The 17042-nt window shown below is 37.4% G+C and overlaps 1 protein-coding gene across 1 annotated transcript in view; it reads left to right on the top strand.

Annotated features, from left to right (window-relative positions):
- Positions 1 to 15892, top strand: part of LOC105714209 (cytochrome b-245 heavy chain) — a 33766-nt gene extending 17874 nt beyond the window's left edge. The window contains exons 7-13 of the mRNA XM_012448106.2: positions 1591 to 1720; positions 3859 to 3951; positions 6416 to 6669; positions 7531 to 7693; positions 8901 to 9047; positions 12019 to 12143; positions 13253 to 15892. Coding sequence (XP_012303529.1) covers positions 1591 to 1720; positions 3859 to 3951; positions 6416 to 6669; positions 7531 to 7693; positions 8901 to 9047; positions 12019 to 12143; positions 13253 to 13379 — 1039 coding nt within the window. The 3' untranslated portion in view covers positions 13380 to 15892. The remainder of the gene's footprint in view (positions 1 to 1590; positions 1721 to 3858; positions 3952 to 6415; positions 6670 to 7530; positions 7694 to 8900; positions 9048 to 12018; positions 12144 to 13252) is intronic.
- Positions 15893 to 17042: the final 1150 nt, after the last annotated feature.

Here is a 17042-nt window from a genome sequence, read left to right as displayed (position 1 = left end):
TTTGTATAGTTTCACAGACATTCATCTTCCTTTGAAGCGGACAGAGGAGACATGTTTATCTCCTCCACTTGAAGAGAATCTGCTACTTACACTGGTTAGGTGATTGCTTACAGTCTCATGACTCTGTAGCAGCTGAACTAGGTTTAAAATGCAGGTTTCTGGACTCCTGGTCCTAGCATTGAGAAGACAAGGAGAAAATCAGATTATTTTTCTATCATTTACTTCCCATGGGAACTTAGGCATTTTGAACTTCAGTAGTTATTTTCTGGACACTTGCTTTGTGTCTGACATTTTTTTATACATCATGCAAACTGCTTATTATGATGAACCTTTAATGAGTTCCTATTATGCCTGTTTTACAGCTGAAGGAACTGAGGCTGAAAAGAAGTTAAATAATTTACCTGAGTCCACCAAACTAGTAAGGAGTAGAACTGAGATTTGAACCCAAATCTGTCTGACACAAAACAGAATTGTTTTCACCAAAACATTTTTCTTCGAGTTACTAAATCATTCTGATTTACATTCTCATGTAAAATGGGGGTAATAACACTTGCCTCTCAGGCTTGTCATGAGGATTAACCGATATGATTTGTGCAAAATGTCTTTCCCCAAGCCTGGCACATGATAGGTACTCAATATATGATAATTCTTTTCCTCAAGACCGAAGGATAGAAAGGAGTGGTTAATAAACTTGGATTAAAACATTCTCAGAATACACCAAATGACACAATACATTTTAGGTCTCCAAACAAACTTTTTCAATGGGTTTTCTGTGTCTTTTCTTCTTATGTATTCTAAAGACGCTGTCATTTATGTTCCTTGATGTCTACTCAACATTGTGCCTTCCTCTCTCTATCACCAATAATTGTCTTATGTTTTGGTAGTTGCTCATTTAACATTTATTGAATTGAAATAGATGGGCTCTGAGCACTTCAAGGTACACACTATTATTGTTGATGTCTGTGAGAATGGCATAATCCCTATAATGTCAAGTATCTCAAACTGGTCTCAAAATTTTGGTTTAATTTAGATAATTTCTGAACCCACAAATAAGGCACTTCTGGTAAGCTTCAGGGCTACTGTGTATGACTGTCTGGGTTGTCCACTATAGTGAGTGCCTGGCCAAAGACGATAAAGTTAGCCCACACTTTGATGATTGAGTCCTTTGCTTGTAGGACTATCCTTTTAGAAAGGGTACCTTTTTCTAATTTGCATAAAGGCACTGTATGGACCAACAGTCACTCTGTTAGATTTGCAATCTTTCTGCTTTTGTTTGTTTGTAAATGAAAATGATACTTGAGACAGAATTATAAATTCTCCCTTTAAGAGAACATATATTGATGATCCAAGACTTACCCTCTGTAATGTTACATGTAAATATCCCCTTGGTAATTGAACATATGTTTTTTTTCTATTGCTGAGTATTATACATTTTCTTTCCTTTAATCTATTTAGAGGGAGCAATAAGCTATCACTTTTAAGTGAAAAGTACAGACCTACATCAGAGCACTTAAAATATGTCTAGAATCTTTTAATAAAACAGTTTAATTTCCTATTACTAAATGGTCTGGACTTACATTTTTCTCCCAGACGAATTGTACGTGGGCAGACAGCAAAGAGTTTGAAAGAGCACAATCCAATGGAGTGTGAAAAAAAAATCTCAGAATGGGGAAAAATACAGAAATGCCCAATCCCTCAGTTTGCTGGGAACCCTCCTATGGTATGTACAATTCATTGTTGTTATTACAGTTCATTACTGACAATCCTTTCCCTGTGTCTAAGAAACATGTACAGATGTTACACATCTATATAGATGTCCATTACAAATGTCATGGAACAGCTAAAACATGTGTCTACTTTTCTCTGCTATACTTATTGGATAGAACTGTTTCTGGAAAAATAAGCTTTGCATTGTTTTGTTATCAACATCCTGATATAAATCTTGGAAAAATAGTGTTTTTAAAAGTGCTATTTCAGTCAAGAGGTTCTATCTCTTTTCTTCATGACAACACCAGATAATGATTTTTAGGGGGACACTAGGGATTCCATCTTGAGCTGAGTTGAATAGCTCAAGTAAATCATTTATAAGGAGTGAGGGGGCCTCTTGAGATACCAGCACATGATACTTTCTGTACAGCTTTCAGATTTAAAAAGGAAATTGATGAGGTGGCATGTAAGGCTACCTTTAGGCATTAGGAGTTTTCTGTTTATGAGGCATAAAGGAGGCTAAACAGCCAGGTGCATACCAAGACTCAATGGCATCATGTGGTAGGCAGAAATGTGGCAAATGACCAAGGAAATACATGATGAAATACTTTCTTTCTTCTATTGGGAACTCTGAAGGGCTCCATTTTGTCTATTCTCCTATCACTGTTCCATGGAGTAAGATGTGGGCCTTGTAATCATCATATCATTCTGCCCACTGGCAGACAGTATACTTTGTTGGTTATTATGCTAGCCGTTGGTATAAAACTAGGCAAAAATCAACATTTGTGCAGAGCTTCCGAAGAGGATTTTTTTTTCCTTAAGCACAGTATAACATGAAGGCAAATATCCCATTCCATTTCTCTTTTCTTTTTTCCTACTCTCTTAGCATAAGATTACTCTTTCTCTAGACACAGCATACTATCTGAGGACTTAATATCTTTAAGCATCCTATCTCATTAATGAAAGCAACCAGACAAATCAGTTAATTGTCTCCACTACATGCAGACATCAATAGAAAGGATAAAAAGGGAACTGTATTGCCAGTCCTCTTGTGGGCAGGGGAAGGCACATTCCTTGATGACAGCTAAAGTCAGAGTACTAGCACCTTAACAGAAACCTACCTCAAAGAGTTTCTAGAGATACTAGCAATATCCAAATCTGGTTCCGTTCAGTGGGGCTCCATAGAAGCACTCAGGAAACAGATGGATGATTTGAGACTGTTTTAAATATCTATCCCATCAAAACAAAGGCCAACAGCAGAACACTGTTTATGTTATTCTTCAACTTTGGCTGAAGATGGGGAGATTCAGGTGCTGTCAATTTCCAAGAATAAGTTTCCAGTAAAAGTAATTTCATAGAAAGATTATATGTGAGACGATGGGAAGCACTCTCTTTTTTTCTGTTAGAATACATCCCAGAAAGTCATCTTTTAGATAATCTTGCCTTCTAAAATTCTTTGCTACTTTAGGTATTAAACCAGATATCCAGCTGGCTGCATCTCGGGATGGATCTGTTTGGCCTCAATGTTTTTGTACCACCAACGATGCTACAGAGTAATTCCAGTGTTCTGAAACACTGCATGTTCTGACCCAAGAGATACCTAAAGTCTGAAAAGCTCTGGTTTTGTCTCCATTCAGCAAGTGCATTGCATACTCCCAGAATTTATCAGAATATTGGAGAAACAGCCAAAGTCTTGCATAAAATCTGTCATCTTGCAAATTTGTCACTGTGACTACATAGCTAAGAGAAAGCAATCACAATGTTGCATTAAAAATATTGTGTTGCTGAGTTATCCTTTAGAGAAATGTTAATTCTGAAACCAACCTTGCTTTGTTATAGGGTTATTGCAACTGTAGTTGCAACACTGAGGGGAAATCCCACTCTTGTGAGCAGTTCCTCTTGGGAAAGTTTTATATTGTCAGTACAGTTCCCCAATGTGACTAAGGAGAATGTTTACTTTTACTGGCTCAAAATTATCTTAGCTTCAGATATTTCCATATATTCCATTGTAGAAAAAATGTATTTATGTAATGTCAAATATTTAAGCAAGCCTACAAAGATTAACTTGGCTTCTGAAATTTTCCCCCTCTGAATATTTTGTTATCTATTACCACTTTATGCATCTCATTTTCATTTTTGCTCTGATTACAGACTTGGAAATGGATAGTAGGTCCCATGTTTCTGTATCTCTGTGAGAGGTTGGTGCGGTTTTGGCGATCTCAACAGAAGGTGGTCATCACCAAGGTATTGATTGGTTTAGTAATTACTAGTGGTCAGTGTGTAACTGTATCATAGACAAGTCTATCCAACTTTTCTATAGCATTGGTCAGAGTGATCTTTTACTCAGTTTATTTTAATTAAAGTTACAGCAGAGAGAAGACCTACAATTTATTTCAATTTACTTAGCTCAATAGTCAAATGTTTGGGCCTTTAACTGGGGAAACTACAAGTTACCATTTTCGATGTTAAAATGAAGCCAAGTTGTTTGTGTGCATGAATCTCCCCCACTCACCGTGTGTGTGTGTGTGTGTTTGTGTGTGTGTGTGTGTGTAGGGGAAGGGCACAGAGGCATTATTTGGTTAGTTAAGAGCAGAAAAGAAAAAGAAGTGAGTTTAAAGGGGCATAAATTGAGTCTTAAAATTTTCCGATGCCAAAAGGTTGAGAAGGTTTTCCAGATTATCTACCACCTTTTCTGTGCTGTATATGTAATAATCTATATGAAAGTAGAAGTGCCCCAAATTTCAGACAAGTTAGTAACTAAGCTGCCTCTCAAATTTGGTCTCCTGTTTCCAAGTCTAGAGTGGATTTTCCTGAATGCTAATCTGTTTCTCATCACAAAATAAATAAATATCTAACTTAATAAATGTAAATGGAACTCCTTGTTATAATTTCAGGAAACACCAAGAAAGTATATCTTTAGCAAATAAGATTTAATTCAATTCAACTCAGTTCAAAAGGTATTTGCCAAAACCCTACTATGGGTTATTTTTGCTAAACACACAAATTCTTCCTGTCCTCCACCCTATCTATCTTTCCTCATTTGCTGTCTGTGGTGGATCATAGTAAAGTTAGTTCAGCTGGATTTGGAAGTCTTGAAATATAGGAAACCACAACAGTTCTCCTTTTCTTACATTTATATTGTATTATAAGAATAATCCCACAAATCAGCAAAAAGAGTTGCTGCAAAATTTCCCTTACTAGACTAGAGATGACTGAACCAGACAAGTATTTTTCTTAAACAAACTTTTAAGGAAAACTTGTTTTCCTGTTCTCATATAAATAAGTATGAGAAACAAGATGTTATCCAAAAGTATTCCAATGAGAATGCTGTCCCCTTATTTACTTACATCTCATTTGTGTCTATGATAGCAAAATTGCAATATGGTAAAAATTGCTTCCACCACACAAAATTACAACATGGTAAACAATTTTCAACATAATTTTAATTTTCTGTTTTCAAAATGAAGCTTTACAAATCCTTATTTCATAGCAGAAGGGAAGTTGGTTATAGCTTTAACATGTAAGATGCATTTAAATCACAAGATCTGGAAACGTTTGACAATTTTTTAAAAAAATAATCTCCCACTCTTCCACAACTCCCCGTTTGAGAAAAGCCCAGCAATATCAGTTAACGTTAGGAAGCTGCTATGCTATTTTATTTCTATTGATTTTTCTTTATTTTGATGTCCCTTGGTTTGTCTTTAGTTATACATATAAAGTTCTTCTAGAAGTCTTAGGAATCACTAAATAAACAGCATATTACTTTTTTTATTGCTCTTCACTATGTTCTGTTTTTTTAAAAAATTACCCACTCAATAGTTGATGGACATTTGGATTGTTTCCTGGTTTTTGCTATTATGAATAAAGCTGTTATAAACATGTGTGTACATAGGCAAATGAGGATGGCAATGGGTGTGTAGAATACATGTCGTACTCCCCAGGTAGGCAGAAATGTAGAAGTAATGCATGGAATCAGGCAGATTCAAGGTGTGATTCAAGACAAAGATAGACTGGCTTAGTTAGGCTTGGTTTGGAGAATGTTGCTACATAACTAGCCAATGGGATCTACTTCTTCCGGCCAGCTATTAGGTTGGTGCAAAGTTATTGCAGTTTTTGCCATTACTTGTATGGCAAAAACCACAACTAGTTTTGCACTAATCTAATACTAAGGCCCTCTCTCATCCTCTGGGAAGTTAGGAAGGCTGAGCAGGAAACATCACTTTTTGTAAAAATTTTTAGCACCTTTTTTCACTTCTGAGAGGAAAAAAATCACAATAGGCTGATTGCTTACGTCGGATTCCCTGGTAAAGACTGAGAAATAACTGCATGCAGAAGGTTTCTAAGGCAATCTGTAGGAGATAAACCTGGAAAGGAAGTAAGAAGGCAGAAATGGGGATACAGAAAAGCTGACCCTGTTTCTAGTTGCAACTGTGGCCTCAGCTGATTCTACAGGGAATGCTGGAATTGAGATGGCCCCTTGGAAAAGGAACTGGGCCTAAGTATTCCTTCGTCAGCCCATCATTGGTAATGGGCTACAACTGAGGGCAATTCCCTGTGACAGACACATCTGCTGGAGGAACTGCTTTGTTGGCCCTAAAGCAGAGATCTAGATGGGCCAATTTAGCTCAGTTTTTTTTATCCACATGGACACTAAAAAGGCAAGTATTTAGGAAAAATGTCATTTCCAGACATATGTTTTATTCTACAGGTGGTCACTCATCCTTTCAAAACCATCGAGCTACAGATGAAGAAGAAGGGGTTCAAGATGGAAGTGGGACAATACATTTTTGTCAAGTGCCCCAAGGTGTCCAAGCTGGAGTGGCACCCTTTCACACTGACCTCTGCCCCTGAAGAAGACTTCTTTAGTATCCATATCCGCATTGTTGGGGACTGGACAGAGGGGCTGTTCAATGCTTGTGGCTGTGATAAGCAGGAGTTTCAAGATGCTTGGAAACTACCTAAGTGAGTACAAAGTACATATTACCAATGTGTATGAGTTCAGGAAAAATGGCACTAAATAGCTCCTTCTTCTCCATGTTTTACTAAGTCTCCAAGAAAACACACAGGTTCTAAGAATATAGGTAACTATTTCTGTGGTCACTATTTCATATGTGTTCATGCATATTTTTATAAATCTTATGTGAACTGTGAAACCTTTGAATCAAATATTAGAAATAAATGCCCCCAAACTCCTTTAAATATGTAAAGGTCAAAGCCAAGTTATATTAACTTTCCTAACAAATAAAATTATAGTATATCAAAAATATTCCTAAATTTTAATTGGCATAATTTATTTGAGGTTAAATGCCATATATTAGCCCCCTTGCCTCCTTTTCCCTGCATGCCTAACAATGATATCAGGCACTTAGCAGATGCTAAAGAAAGGTTTGAGAGTTTGTTGAATAACTCAATGAATAGACAAATAAAAAGTGGAGACATTAAATCTACAAAATGTTATGATATGGCAAATTCTCACTTCAATGTGCAGCATGTGCAAAAATTTCAAATGGGATGTCCTGGCAAGAGATAGGGTGTGTGTGGAGGGGGGTTTGTTGTGTGTGAAGTGGGGTGGGGAGATAAAAAAAATACTTGTGCTGAGTTACCAAATGTTTTGGTTACCCAAATATTTCTCTTCTTACTTCCAAACCCAACATTGGCACTAAGTTTTGTTACTTGAAAGCTACTTCATAGAAAGAAGCACCTAATAGATACATTGTTCCAATTTGAATTAACATATTTCACATCCCCAATAATCATAGGTGTCCCAGCTCACTCTGAAGAACAAGACATCTCTGTAACTGTCTCCTCCCCGTTTCCCTTCAGGATAGCTGTTGATGGGCCCTTTGGCACTGCCAGTGAAGATGTGTTCAGCTATGAGGTGGTGATGTTAGTGGGAGCAGGGATTGGAGTCACACCCTTCGCATCCATTCTCAAGTCAGTCTGGTATAAATATTGCAATAACGCCACCAATCTGAAGCTCAAAAAGGTAAGTCCTTTCATTTATTGGAAGGCCTGAAGCGGTCACCATACTCTGCCATGTGAGGCCTGAAAGTGCTTTCAGGGCTGAGGTTGACAGAGACCATGGGAAGTGAAGAAAAGCTTCCGGTGGTTCGAGAGAGACAGACCTTTCTTCAAAAGACTATTTAAGTCCAATGTGCTTCTAGAAAAGCAGGCCTATTAGTGAAGGGAAAATATTGTATCTGTATAGTGCTGCTGGAAATTCAGAAGAAAGAAAGTTGGAAAAGTGTTCACAGCCCCAATTTAATAGCTATCATTTTTGTATATTCTCTTCTAATATTTTCACGTTTACATATTTTTAGAAAGTTTTATGTATTGAGCATGTATAATTTCATGTCCTGCTTTTAAAAAACGTATTATAGGAAGTCTTTTTCAATGTCTTCACAGGCTTTATAATGATGATTTTAAATGATCCCTTCATGTTCCAATGAGAGGATATTGAATAATTTTTCTTTCATCTTGTGTTGGATATTGAGATTGATTCCATTTCCAGCCCCCCTCCCCCCGCCACCAATACTTTTTATCCAAAGGGAGGAGAGGAGACCTGAAATTTCTACTTATGATATCTCCTCAGGATCAATTCACAGGGGATTTTTTGGTTACCTATAAATTTGGTTTTATTGTGGAATAAAGGGCATCCTAAATAAACCTCAGAACATTCTAATAACTGAAAAGATAAACTCTAATAGGGACGTTAAGCCTACTTTGACTTTTCATTCTCCTTGTACCTCTTTTCCATGTGGGAGGGGATGTGCGTACAACCTTATTTTTCACCTAAAAACTCATGAATGTCTGGCAGTAGCAGACAGGGAAGAATTTCTGTGGCAGTCCCTCCTAGTCTAAATCCCATCAGACTTTCTGAGAAGAGGTTCAAAGGAAGCCAGAGATTCTGGGAGAGTAAGAGAAGACCCAGAGGGAAACTTGGTGGGCTAATAGTTTTTTCTTAAGCTATATATTTCTGAGGTCAAGTTAGTTATTTACTGCCCTACTAGCGTGAAGACCAGAGCAGGATCACGTAAACTAGCCTGTGAGATGTTCAGAACCTCCTGAGAATCTATGTTTCTAGGCACTCTGAGCATCAGGAAAAAGTTTAAGGGACAGAAAGTAGAAATCACATTTTAATGCTTATAGGGCCTACCAAATATAATCTGCTTCATGATCCACCGCATTTTCAGATCTACTTCTACTGGCTGTGCCGGGACACACATGCCTTTGAGTGGTTTGCAGACCTGCTACAGCTGCTGGAGAGCCAGATGCAGGAAAGGAACAATGCTGGCTTCCTCAGCTACAACATCTACCTCACTGGCTGGGATGAGTCTCAGGTAAGGACAAGACTCCAACGCTCAGGTTCTTCCCATAGTGTACAGGACTTATGGACTTCCCCTTGGTTATTGGTGTGTCTTGTATACTATTTTTTTTCTAAGTACACTTAGTGGATTTAGTGATCAAGTCCATTCACTCTCATTCGGTATCCTCACAATATATTTAAACCGTTCGGAGTAGATTCAAAGCCAAGGAGCCTGTAAGGGAATAAAAGCCATCGCTTTGACATTATTAGGGCAATTCTCCCACCACGCACTCTGAAACCAGGTGGACGAGATGATGTACAGGGTTATGGGAGGGAAATTTAACTTTCTCTGTGTGTGTGTGTGTGTGTGTGTGTGTGTATGTGTGTGTGTGTGTAAAACAGACACTCCCCAACTTACAGTGGTTCAACTTATTTTTCAACTTTACAACGAAGTGGAAGCAATATTCATTCAGTAGAAGCCATACTTCAGTATTGTATTCAATAAATTACATGAGGTATTAAACCTTTTATTATGAATAGGCTTTGTGTTAGATGATTTTGTGCAATCGTAGGCTAATATAAGTGTTCTGAGCACATTTAAGGTAGTCTAGGCTAAACTATGATGTTTATTAAGTTAGGTGTATTAAATCCATTTTAAACTTATGGTATTTTCAATTTGATGATGGTTTTATTAGGATATAACCCCATTGTAAGCTGAGGAGCATCTGTATATATAACATGCTTAAGTATATAAAGGATTCTGTATATACATGTATATTTTATTATGTATTTATATATGTATCACATACACTTATATGTATATATGTATTTATAAAATCATTTAATTTACATGTTTTTGCATGTTTTACAATATACTTACTACATTTATAATTATTATGCATGTATATTGCCAGGTATTATTCTTATATATCTATTTACATAGATCGTATAATTTTATCCTCTCACCAACACTATGAAGTAGCTCCTATTATTATCCACATTTTACAGATGAAGAAACTCAGACCAGGTTAGGTTATTTTCCTAAGAGCACCCAACAAATAAGTGACAAAGACAGAATGTGCCAGAGCCTGCACTCTCAGCATCTCCCAGTAGTTCATTATTATCATTTGTAAATAAATTAATATATATCTAATGAAGGTGATACATATGCATGTGTGTGTTTGTGTGTGTATGTGTGTGTACAATGAGAGTGGTCTTTCAAAAATGTTTGGAGACCACTATAATAAAGTAAGTCAGTAGTTCTTAACTGGGACAATTTCGCTCTGTTCCCTCAGCCCAGACATACACCAGAGACAGTTGGCAATGTAAATATCCTACAATTAATAGGACAGCCCCGCACAACAAAGAATTATACAGTTCCAAATATCAAAAGTGCTGAGATTGACAAACCCTGAAACAAGTCAATGATTCCTGGAGGGGTAACATCTGTGTAAATAAGCAAACATTAATGACTTAGCCTGGAAACAGCATAAGCTGTCGCCATGAATGAGAAGCTAAGGCAAGAGTCTCTGCATGTTTCTTTCCAGTGTCTTAGCTGGTATCTTAGTCCATTTGTGCTGCTATAACAAAACACCCGAGACTGGATAATTTATAAAGAAAAGAAATTTATTTTCTCAAAGTTCTGAAGGCTGTCAAGTCCAAGATCAAGACACCAACAGGTTTGGTTGTCTAGCAAAGGTTGCATCTTCTGGGTGGGAGAAATACAGTATTTTTACATAGTGGCAAGAAAAAGGGCAGGCTCGTCAAATACTGTGTGACGACTATATTCCAAAGCCCTTAAACTCATTCATAAGGGATGATCCTTATATCTTAATCACCTTTTTAAGGCTCCACTTCTTAATGCTATCACATTGGCAACATCTGAATTTTGGAGAGGACACATTCAGACTATAGCAGCTGGGTATTCACAGACATTGGTTCCGCAACCCTGGGCAATCCATGTGGACCCTGTCACTGTGAAGACTGAATTCCCATTTGGGTTTCGACATACTACTTATCACAGATTCTCCAAGTCTTAAAGGAATCTTGTGGCAAATATGGATTAGGGAAACATAACCATAAAAATTGTTGCTCCAGAAAAAAAGTGGTTTCAAAATGTCACTTCTGCAATTTAAAAACACAACAAAAACACTTTGATAAAAATAAAGCTCAGGAAAAAAATCTATAGTATATAAATTGCTTTACTGTTTTGTTATTTAAAAAGCCAGGCACAGGTTTTTTTTTTTAAATCAGTAATTTATTTGTATTGAAAAAGTAATTATTTAGCTTTGCAAAACTGATCTCCATAGAATTATTAAATCAGAGTGCCCACCTTTCTTAACCTCCTCTATGCCCATTATCCATCTAGTGAATTCAAAATTTTATTTACTTTTTAAAAATAAATTTAATTAACCACTTTTATGAAAAATACCTGTTGTTCAAACTGAAGCCTCCTAGATTGTAGCAGAAAAATAGCATGTGAACACACACGCACACGCACACATAGACACACTAGCTTTAGGCTTGATTTGACGTCTCATTATGCAACCAAAGTATTGCTGCATTTTAGTCTAAAATTGTTACATCTCCTAGTAATTGTCCCAAAGGAGTAGAAGTATATTACGGTAAAGAGCAAAAGTCAAACATAGAGCACAGAGAAAAACAATGAGACACTACTCATTCATCAATGCCTGATTCAAATCCTGTGGCCCTAAAGCTTCCCGTATTCTTCCACTGCACCTTCCTTCTTTGTTCTTATTGGGATACTTGTGCCTCTTTCATGACTCTCATCACACCCTGTTCGACATATGGGATTACTTATATTTGTACTTCAAAGTCTCCCCTTCTAGATTGTAAATTGCTTGAGAGAGATCCAGTTTGTTCATCTTTGTTTACCTTTTAACATCCAGCAGAGTGCCTTGGTTAGAATAGTTTGTGAATTACGTAAATACATTGTATGTGGTTTTACAGCATGTCTTTTTCTGAATTCATGTCCTTTTCTGCAGGCCAATCACTTTGCTGTGCACCATGATGAGGAGAAAGATGTGATCACAGGCCTGAAACAAAAGACTTTGTATGGACGGCCCAACTGGGATAACGAATTCAAGACAATTGCAAGTCAACACCCTAAGTAAGCAGTCTGTCACCAAGATGTTTTTGAGGCTTGTGTCTGCCTAAAGCAGCAGCTCCCATCCATATTGAAACTTGTATATTTTAGAAACTCAGATATGTATATTACTATATAAAGGTTGAATTCATGTCCAACAATACATCCCAGGTATCTTCAACTTTAAGAAGGAATATTTAAATTATATAAACATTACTGGAGAGTTATTTTAAAAAGTTTCCCAGGTGCCCCTCTCAGACTTTCTCAACCTGCTTGTCCCAAGTAGGGCCACAGCTTGGTTCTTTTCCTTTGTCTACTAAATTTCAATAATGTAACTACTTCTTTTAAAGATTCAATATAATTAACACTTATTGTTAAGAAGACACTGTCTCCACTTTTAGTTATAGCTTCTGGGTCTAAAATCTTAAGTTAACAGATGTCTCAAGGTGCTTTCTGCTCTCACTAAAACTTCAGTCATTCTAAAACCTTGAGGGGGATCCCTTATCTTGCTAGAACCCCTGAGAAACTCAAGAGATCACCATACATGTACTCTTTAGACTATTGCCTTTTGCACTGTAATGAGCATACAGAGCACCTGGGGAATCTCTTCAAAATGCAGATACTGATTTAGAAAATTTGGGGTAGGGCCAGGTAATCCGCATTTTTTAAAAAGTTTATGGCAAGGCTACTGATCAGAAACTACACTTTGAACAAGGCTTTAGATTCAAAAATTTAGAGAAATGAAGCCACACCAAGTAGTTAGCATAGTTGGCTTGATCCTAATTTCAAGATGCCAGGGAGAGTTTAGGGGGCACAGAGCCCTGAAGGAAAGTAGCCCAAAGACTCATGAATTCACCCCCATTTTCTCTGTGATAAAAGTTCCAAAACTTCCATTGGTTGGATTTTATTTTTCCAAGGAAGTCAACTACCTTTTCAACTATCCAGCTGCTCACACAAACAGACTGAACCACACTCCCTCTGAGCAATATGAACTCTTTGCTATTTGTGGAAAAGACAAAGGAGCAGAGGGGACTCTGCCCTGGGGCCACAGATTAACAGGAAATGCCGCTACCTGCTTTGTCGACATCTCATCCCAAAGCTTGAAATTGTCTTTTTTTTTTCTCTCCCAAAAGTACCAGAATAGGAGTTTTCCTTTGTGGACCTGAAGCCTTGGCTGAAACCCTCAGTAAACAGAGCATCTCCAACTCTGAGTCTGGCCCTCGGGGAGTGCATTTCATTTTCAACAAGGAAAACTTCTAACTCGTCTCTTCCATGAGGAAATAAATGTGGGTTGTGCTGCCAAATGCTCGAATAATGCTAATTGATAATATAAATATCCCTTGCTTAGAAATGGAGAAAAAGAAACTGTAATGTAATGGTTTTCCCTTAAAGGAATGTCAAAGATTGTTTGATAGTGGTAAGTTTCATTTATATGGAGCCCTATGGTTTTGAGAGCACTTTTACAACATTATTTCATTTTTTTTCTCTCAGTAATGTCAGTGGCAGGTAGGACAAAGATTCTTGGATTCAATTTTAGAATCAAAAGGAAAAGGATTGAAAGTTTCAGTAATCTCCCTAAGATTACGAAGCTGAGACCAGATCTAGCCCATCTTACTCCAGGTTTGATACTCTTCCCATAATACTGAGCTGCCTCAGAATCCTCAAAATCAGTTTTTATCTTCCTCAAAAGAAGAAGGAAACCAAGGAGTAGCTATGTATTTCCATTTAGTGTCATTTTTGTCATCATTAATATCATATTGAAGGAAATTTTCCAGATCATTAGGAAATAATATATGCTGAGAGTGTCTCAACGCTTAATAGTGACAGTATTGACATCTGAGCATACTCCAGTTTACTAATAGAGCAGGGTAACTGGGGCAGATATTCTTTCTACAGGAGAATATTGGATTGATTGGAGATAATGTAATATTCATCATTTACCACAGTGCTTGGCAGAGAGTGGATACTCAAGTAAGGTTTTTTTAAATGAATGAATGACTGAACTTAGAACCACACAATGCCAAGATAGAATTAATTTAAAGCCTTAAACAGAATTATCTAAAGAAATAACTTCTGTTACTCTTATAAACCAAAGGAATCCGATTCTCCCTAGGGTAAAGAATAGGCTAAGCATACTAACCAATAGGATGTCCTGGAGGGTTCTGCACATTCTTACCGAAGCATGAAAACAAGAGGGTTGGAGGTGGAGAATTAATCTCCTGCCATGATTCTGTCTGGCTTATCTAGTCCTGCTCCTTATGCTATAAAATAAATGCAGACTGATTTCCTGCCCAAAATGGTTTTCTCCAGCTAGCCCTTATGAATATTGAACTTAAGAATTGTGACAAGTATGTATCTGATATGGCAATCTGCTTTAAATAGCACCCACCCCTTGTTTTCCTTAAATACACACACAAAACGGATCACATCTGTGTGACTAATGGTTCATTTGTATTATATCATCATCATCATCCTAAAATTAACATCCCAAAAACTAAAATCTCTATACAGAGATCAAATTCACACTTAATAGAATGTTCTGGACATATGTTCAAGAGTCCATAAATTACTGTTAGTGTGGCCAAGAGCAGGGATTTTTTTCTTAGAACTGCTCCCGTTTCCCAGAATTAAAACCAGTTTTACTTGTGCCACCCCTTGGAACCACAGATATTTAGAACTTTTAAGTTTTGGTAATGAGGAAGAAATAGAAAGAGCTGGGGGAAGGGCAGGAGACTGGTTTGGGAGGAAAGGGAAATAAGAAGAAAAGAGAATGAGAAAGAGAGAAAATAAAAAAGGCAAAAGGGAGAGAGGGGAAGGGGGTCTCATATTGATCATTCCCTGCCCCAGATTTCCTAAAGTTTTGTATGTGTTGAATGTAATTGAAGGAGGTATACACATATTCATGTTGTTTTGATTGTCTATAGTACTGAATCTTTTAAAATCTGGTCACAAATTTTGATGTTCATGGGGATTATTCAGGGGACTAGGATGAACTAAATAACAACTCAGTTGTTCTTTGTCATACTTCTGTTCCTTTGGTCTCCCAGAATCCTCGGGGCACTGAGAGTAGGTCTGACAAATATGGCCTGCTGTGCAAATATAGCCTTTCTGAAATGTACCAGGAAGGTTTCTGCTTAGAGACACTTAGGTCCAGGTTGTTCACACTGCACCTCAGGTATCAGTTCATCTATTCAATAGATAACTATTGCATTATTAGTATGACTCGGGCTCTGTTTATTGCTTCAATTCTTTACACCAAAATATGAACTGGAGTGAGTACCTCACTTATAAGGAGTCTGAGAATATTGTCCCTTTCTAATCTATGTGCATAAGTAAAATCAGCTTCATTTGTTGCTCCAAGAATGTTTTTCCAAGGTTTTCTATCTTCGAAACCAAGTTATGAAAGCAGAGAGATCTGCCCTGTGTTATCCAGTTATGAGATAAAAAATGAGTATAAAAGTGCTTGTCATTATAAGAGCTTCCTTCTTTATTCTTCTCTCAAGCCGCCATCTGCCAGCTGCCAGCACAGCTTTATTTTTTTCTTTTTTTGCACTTAGTATTTAGCATTTAGTAACAGGTACTGTAAGAATCATGAAGCATTGTTTTTAATCTTAAGACTGTGAAGGCTTTTCTTAGTTCTGCTTTTGCAACTGTGGTTGTGAAATTTGAATACTTGTAGACTTTGTATGTGAATAGTTCTGGGGGGATTTGGGAGATAATTTCTAGGGGGAATTCTTAAAACTGTGCTCAACTATTAAAATTAATCAGCTTTCTTTGTGTCTGTGTTACTGATCTTTGTATCAACGGGTAAATTCAGCTAGCAATGATTTTCTCTGCCCCAGAGGGGTTTAGACACTCTGTGTTTTTGTATATGACATGCCAAACACTTCATGGTTTATGGATTTGGGAAGTGAAAGCTGAAGACTAAGTTCTGTGCTAAATACTGGTGATCCTCACTACACTGATATAAGGGACAAGGGAATGCAACTTAATTTCATAGATAGAATTTCAGAAAGGAAGAAGCCCCAAAACCATGACCTCTTTGTTCCATGTCTACTGAACTTTCATGTTCTAACTTCACAATTGAGTGTCATCAAGTTCAATTGTGGTCATATATGCTCGTGGTTCTGTGATAGCCATTGTTCTAAATGAGTCAACCAGTTATAATCTCCACCATTCAGGAAATGCATAGGGGTGTAGACATGGCATGTTCCTGTGGGAGTCAATGGGTGCTGCCGTGGAGGGAAAGGACATTACCTAAAATAAATGGCAATGATAGAAATAGCCAACATTGAGTAAACACCTCTTACTATGCCAAACATTTTACGTATACTTTAGTCAACCCCTTAGCGACACTACAAGGTAGCCATTTTATCCCAATTTTGTTGACAAGAAAACAGTCTGAAAGAAGATGAATGAGAAGCAAAAGTCCCATAACTAGTGGGTGAGTACGTCAACATTCAATCCACATCTTTCTGGGGACAAACTCCATGTGCTTTATACTACACTAGCAGATTAGGTATAAAAAATTAAGGATTTTTTTTTTGAGACAGAGTTTCACTCTTTGCCATCTCAGCTTACCGCAACCTCCGCCTCCCAGGTTCAAGTAATTCTCCCGCCTCAGCCTCCCGAGTAGCTGGGATTACAGGCATGTGCCACCACGCCCGGCTAATTTTGTATTTTTAGTAGATATGGGGTTTCTCCATGTTGGTCAGGCTGGTCTCAGACTCTTGACCTCAGGTGATCCACCCACCTCAGTCTCTCAAAGTGCTGGGATTATAGGCGTGAGCGACCACACCCGGCCAAAAACTAAGGATATTTTAAAAGCAATTATGCTAGGTACAAATTATGCACCAAGAATAGCTGGGTAACAGTGATAACATAAATCTCTAGTTTATGTCATCTAAGTAGCTTGGTATCTTG

This window comes from Aotus nancymaae, unplaced genomic scaffold (assembly GCF_030222135.1).
Source record: "Aotus nancymaae isolate 86718 unplaced genomic scaffold, 86718_ANA_hifiasm-v0.15.2.pri h1tg000058l, whole genome shotgun sequence".
NCBI lineage: Eukaryota > Metazoa > Chordata > Mammalia > Primates > Aotidae > Aotus > Aotus nancymaae.
Note: the sequence above shows the minus strand (reverse complement) of the source record. Positions and strands in the feature narration are given on the sequence as shown.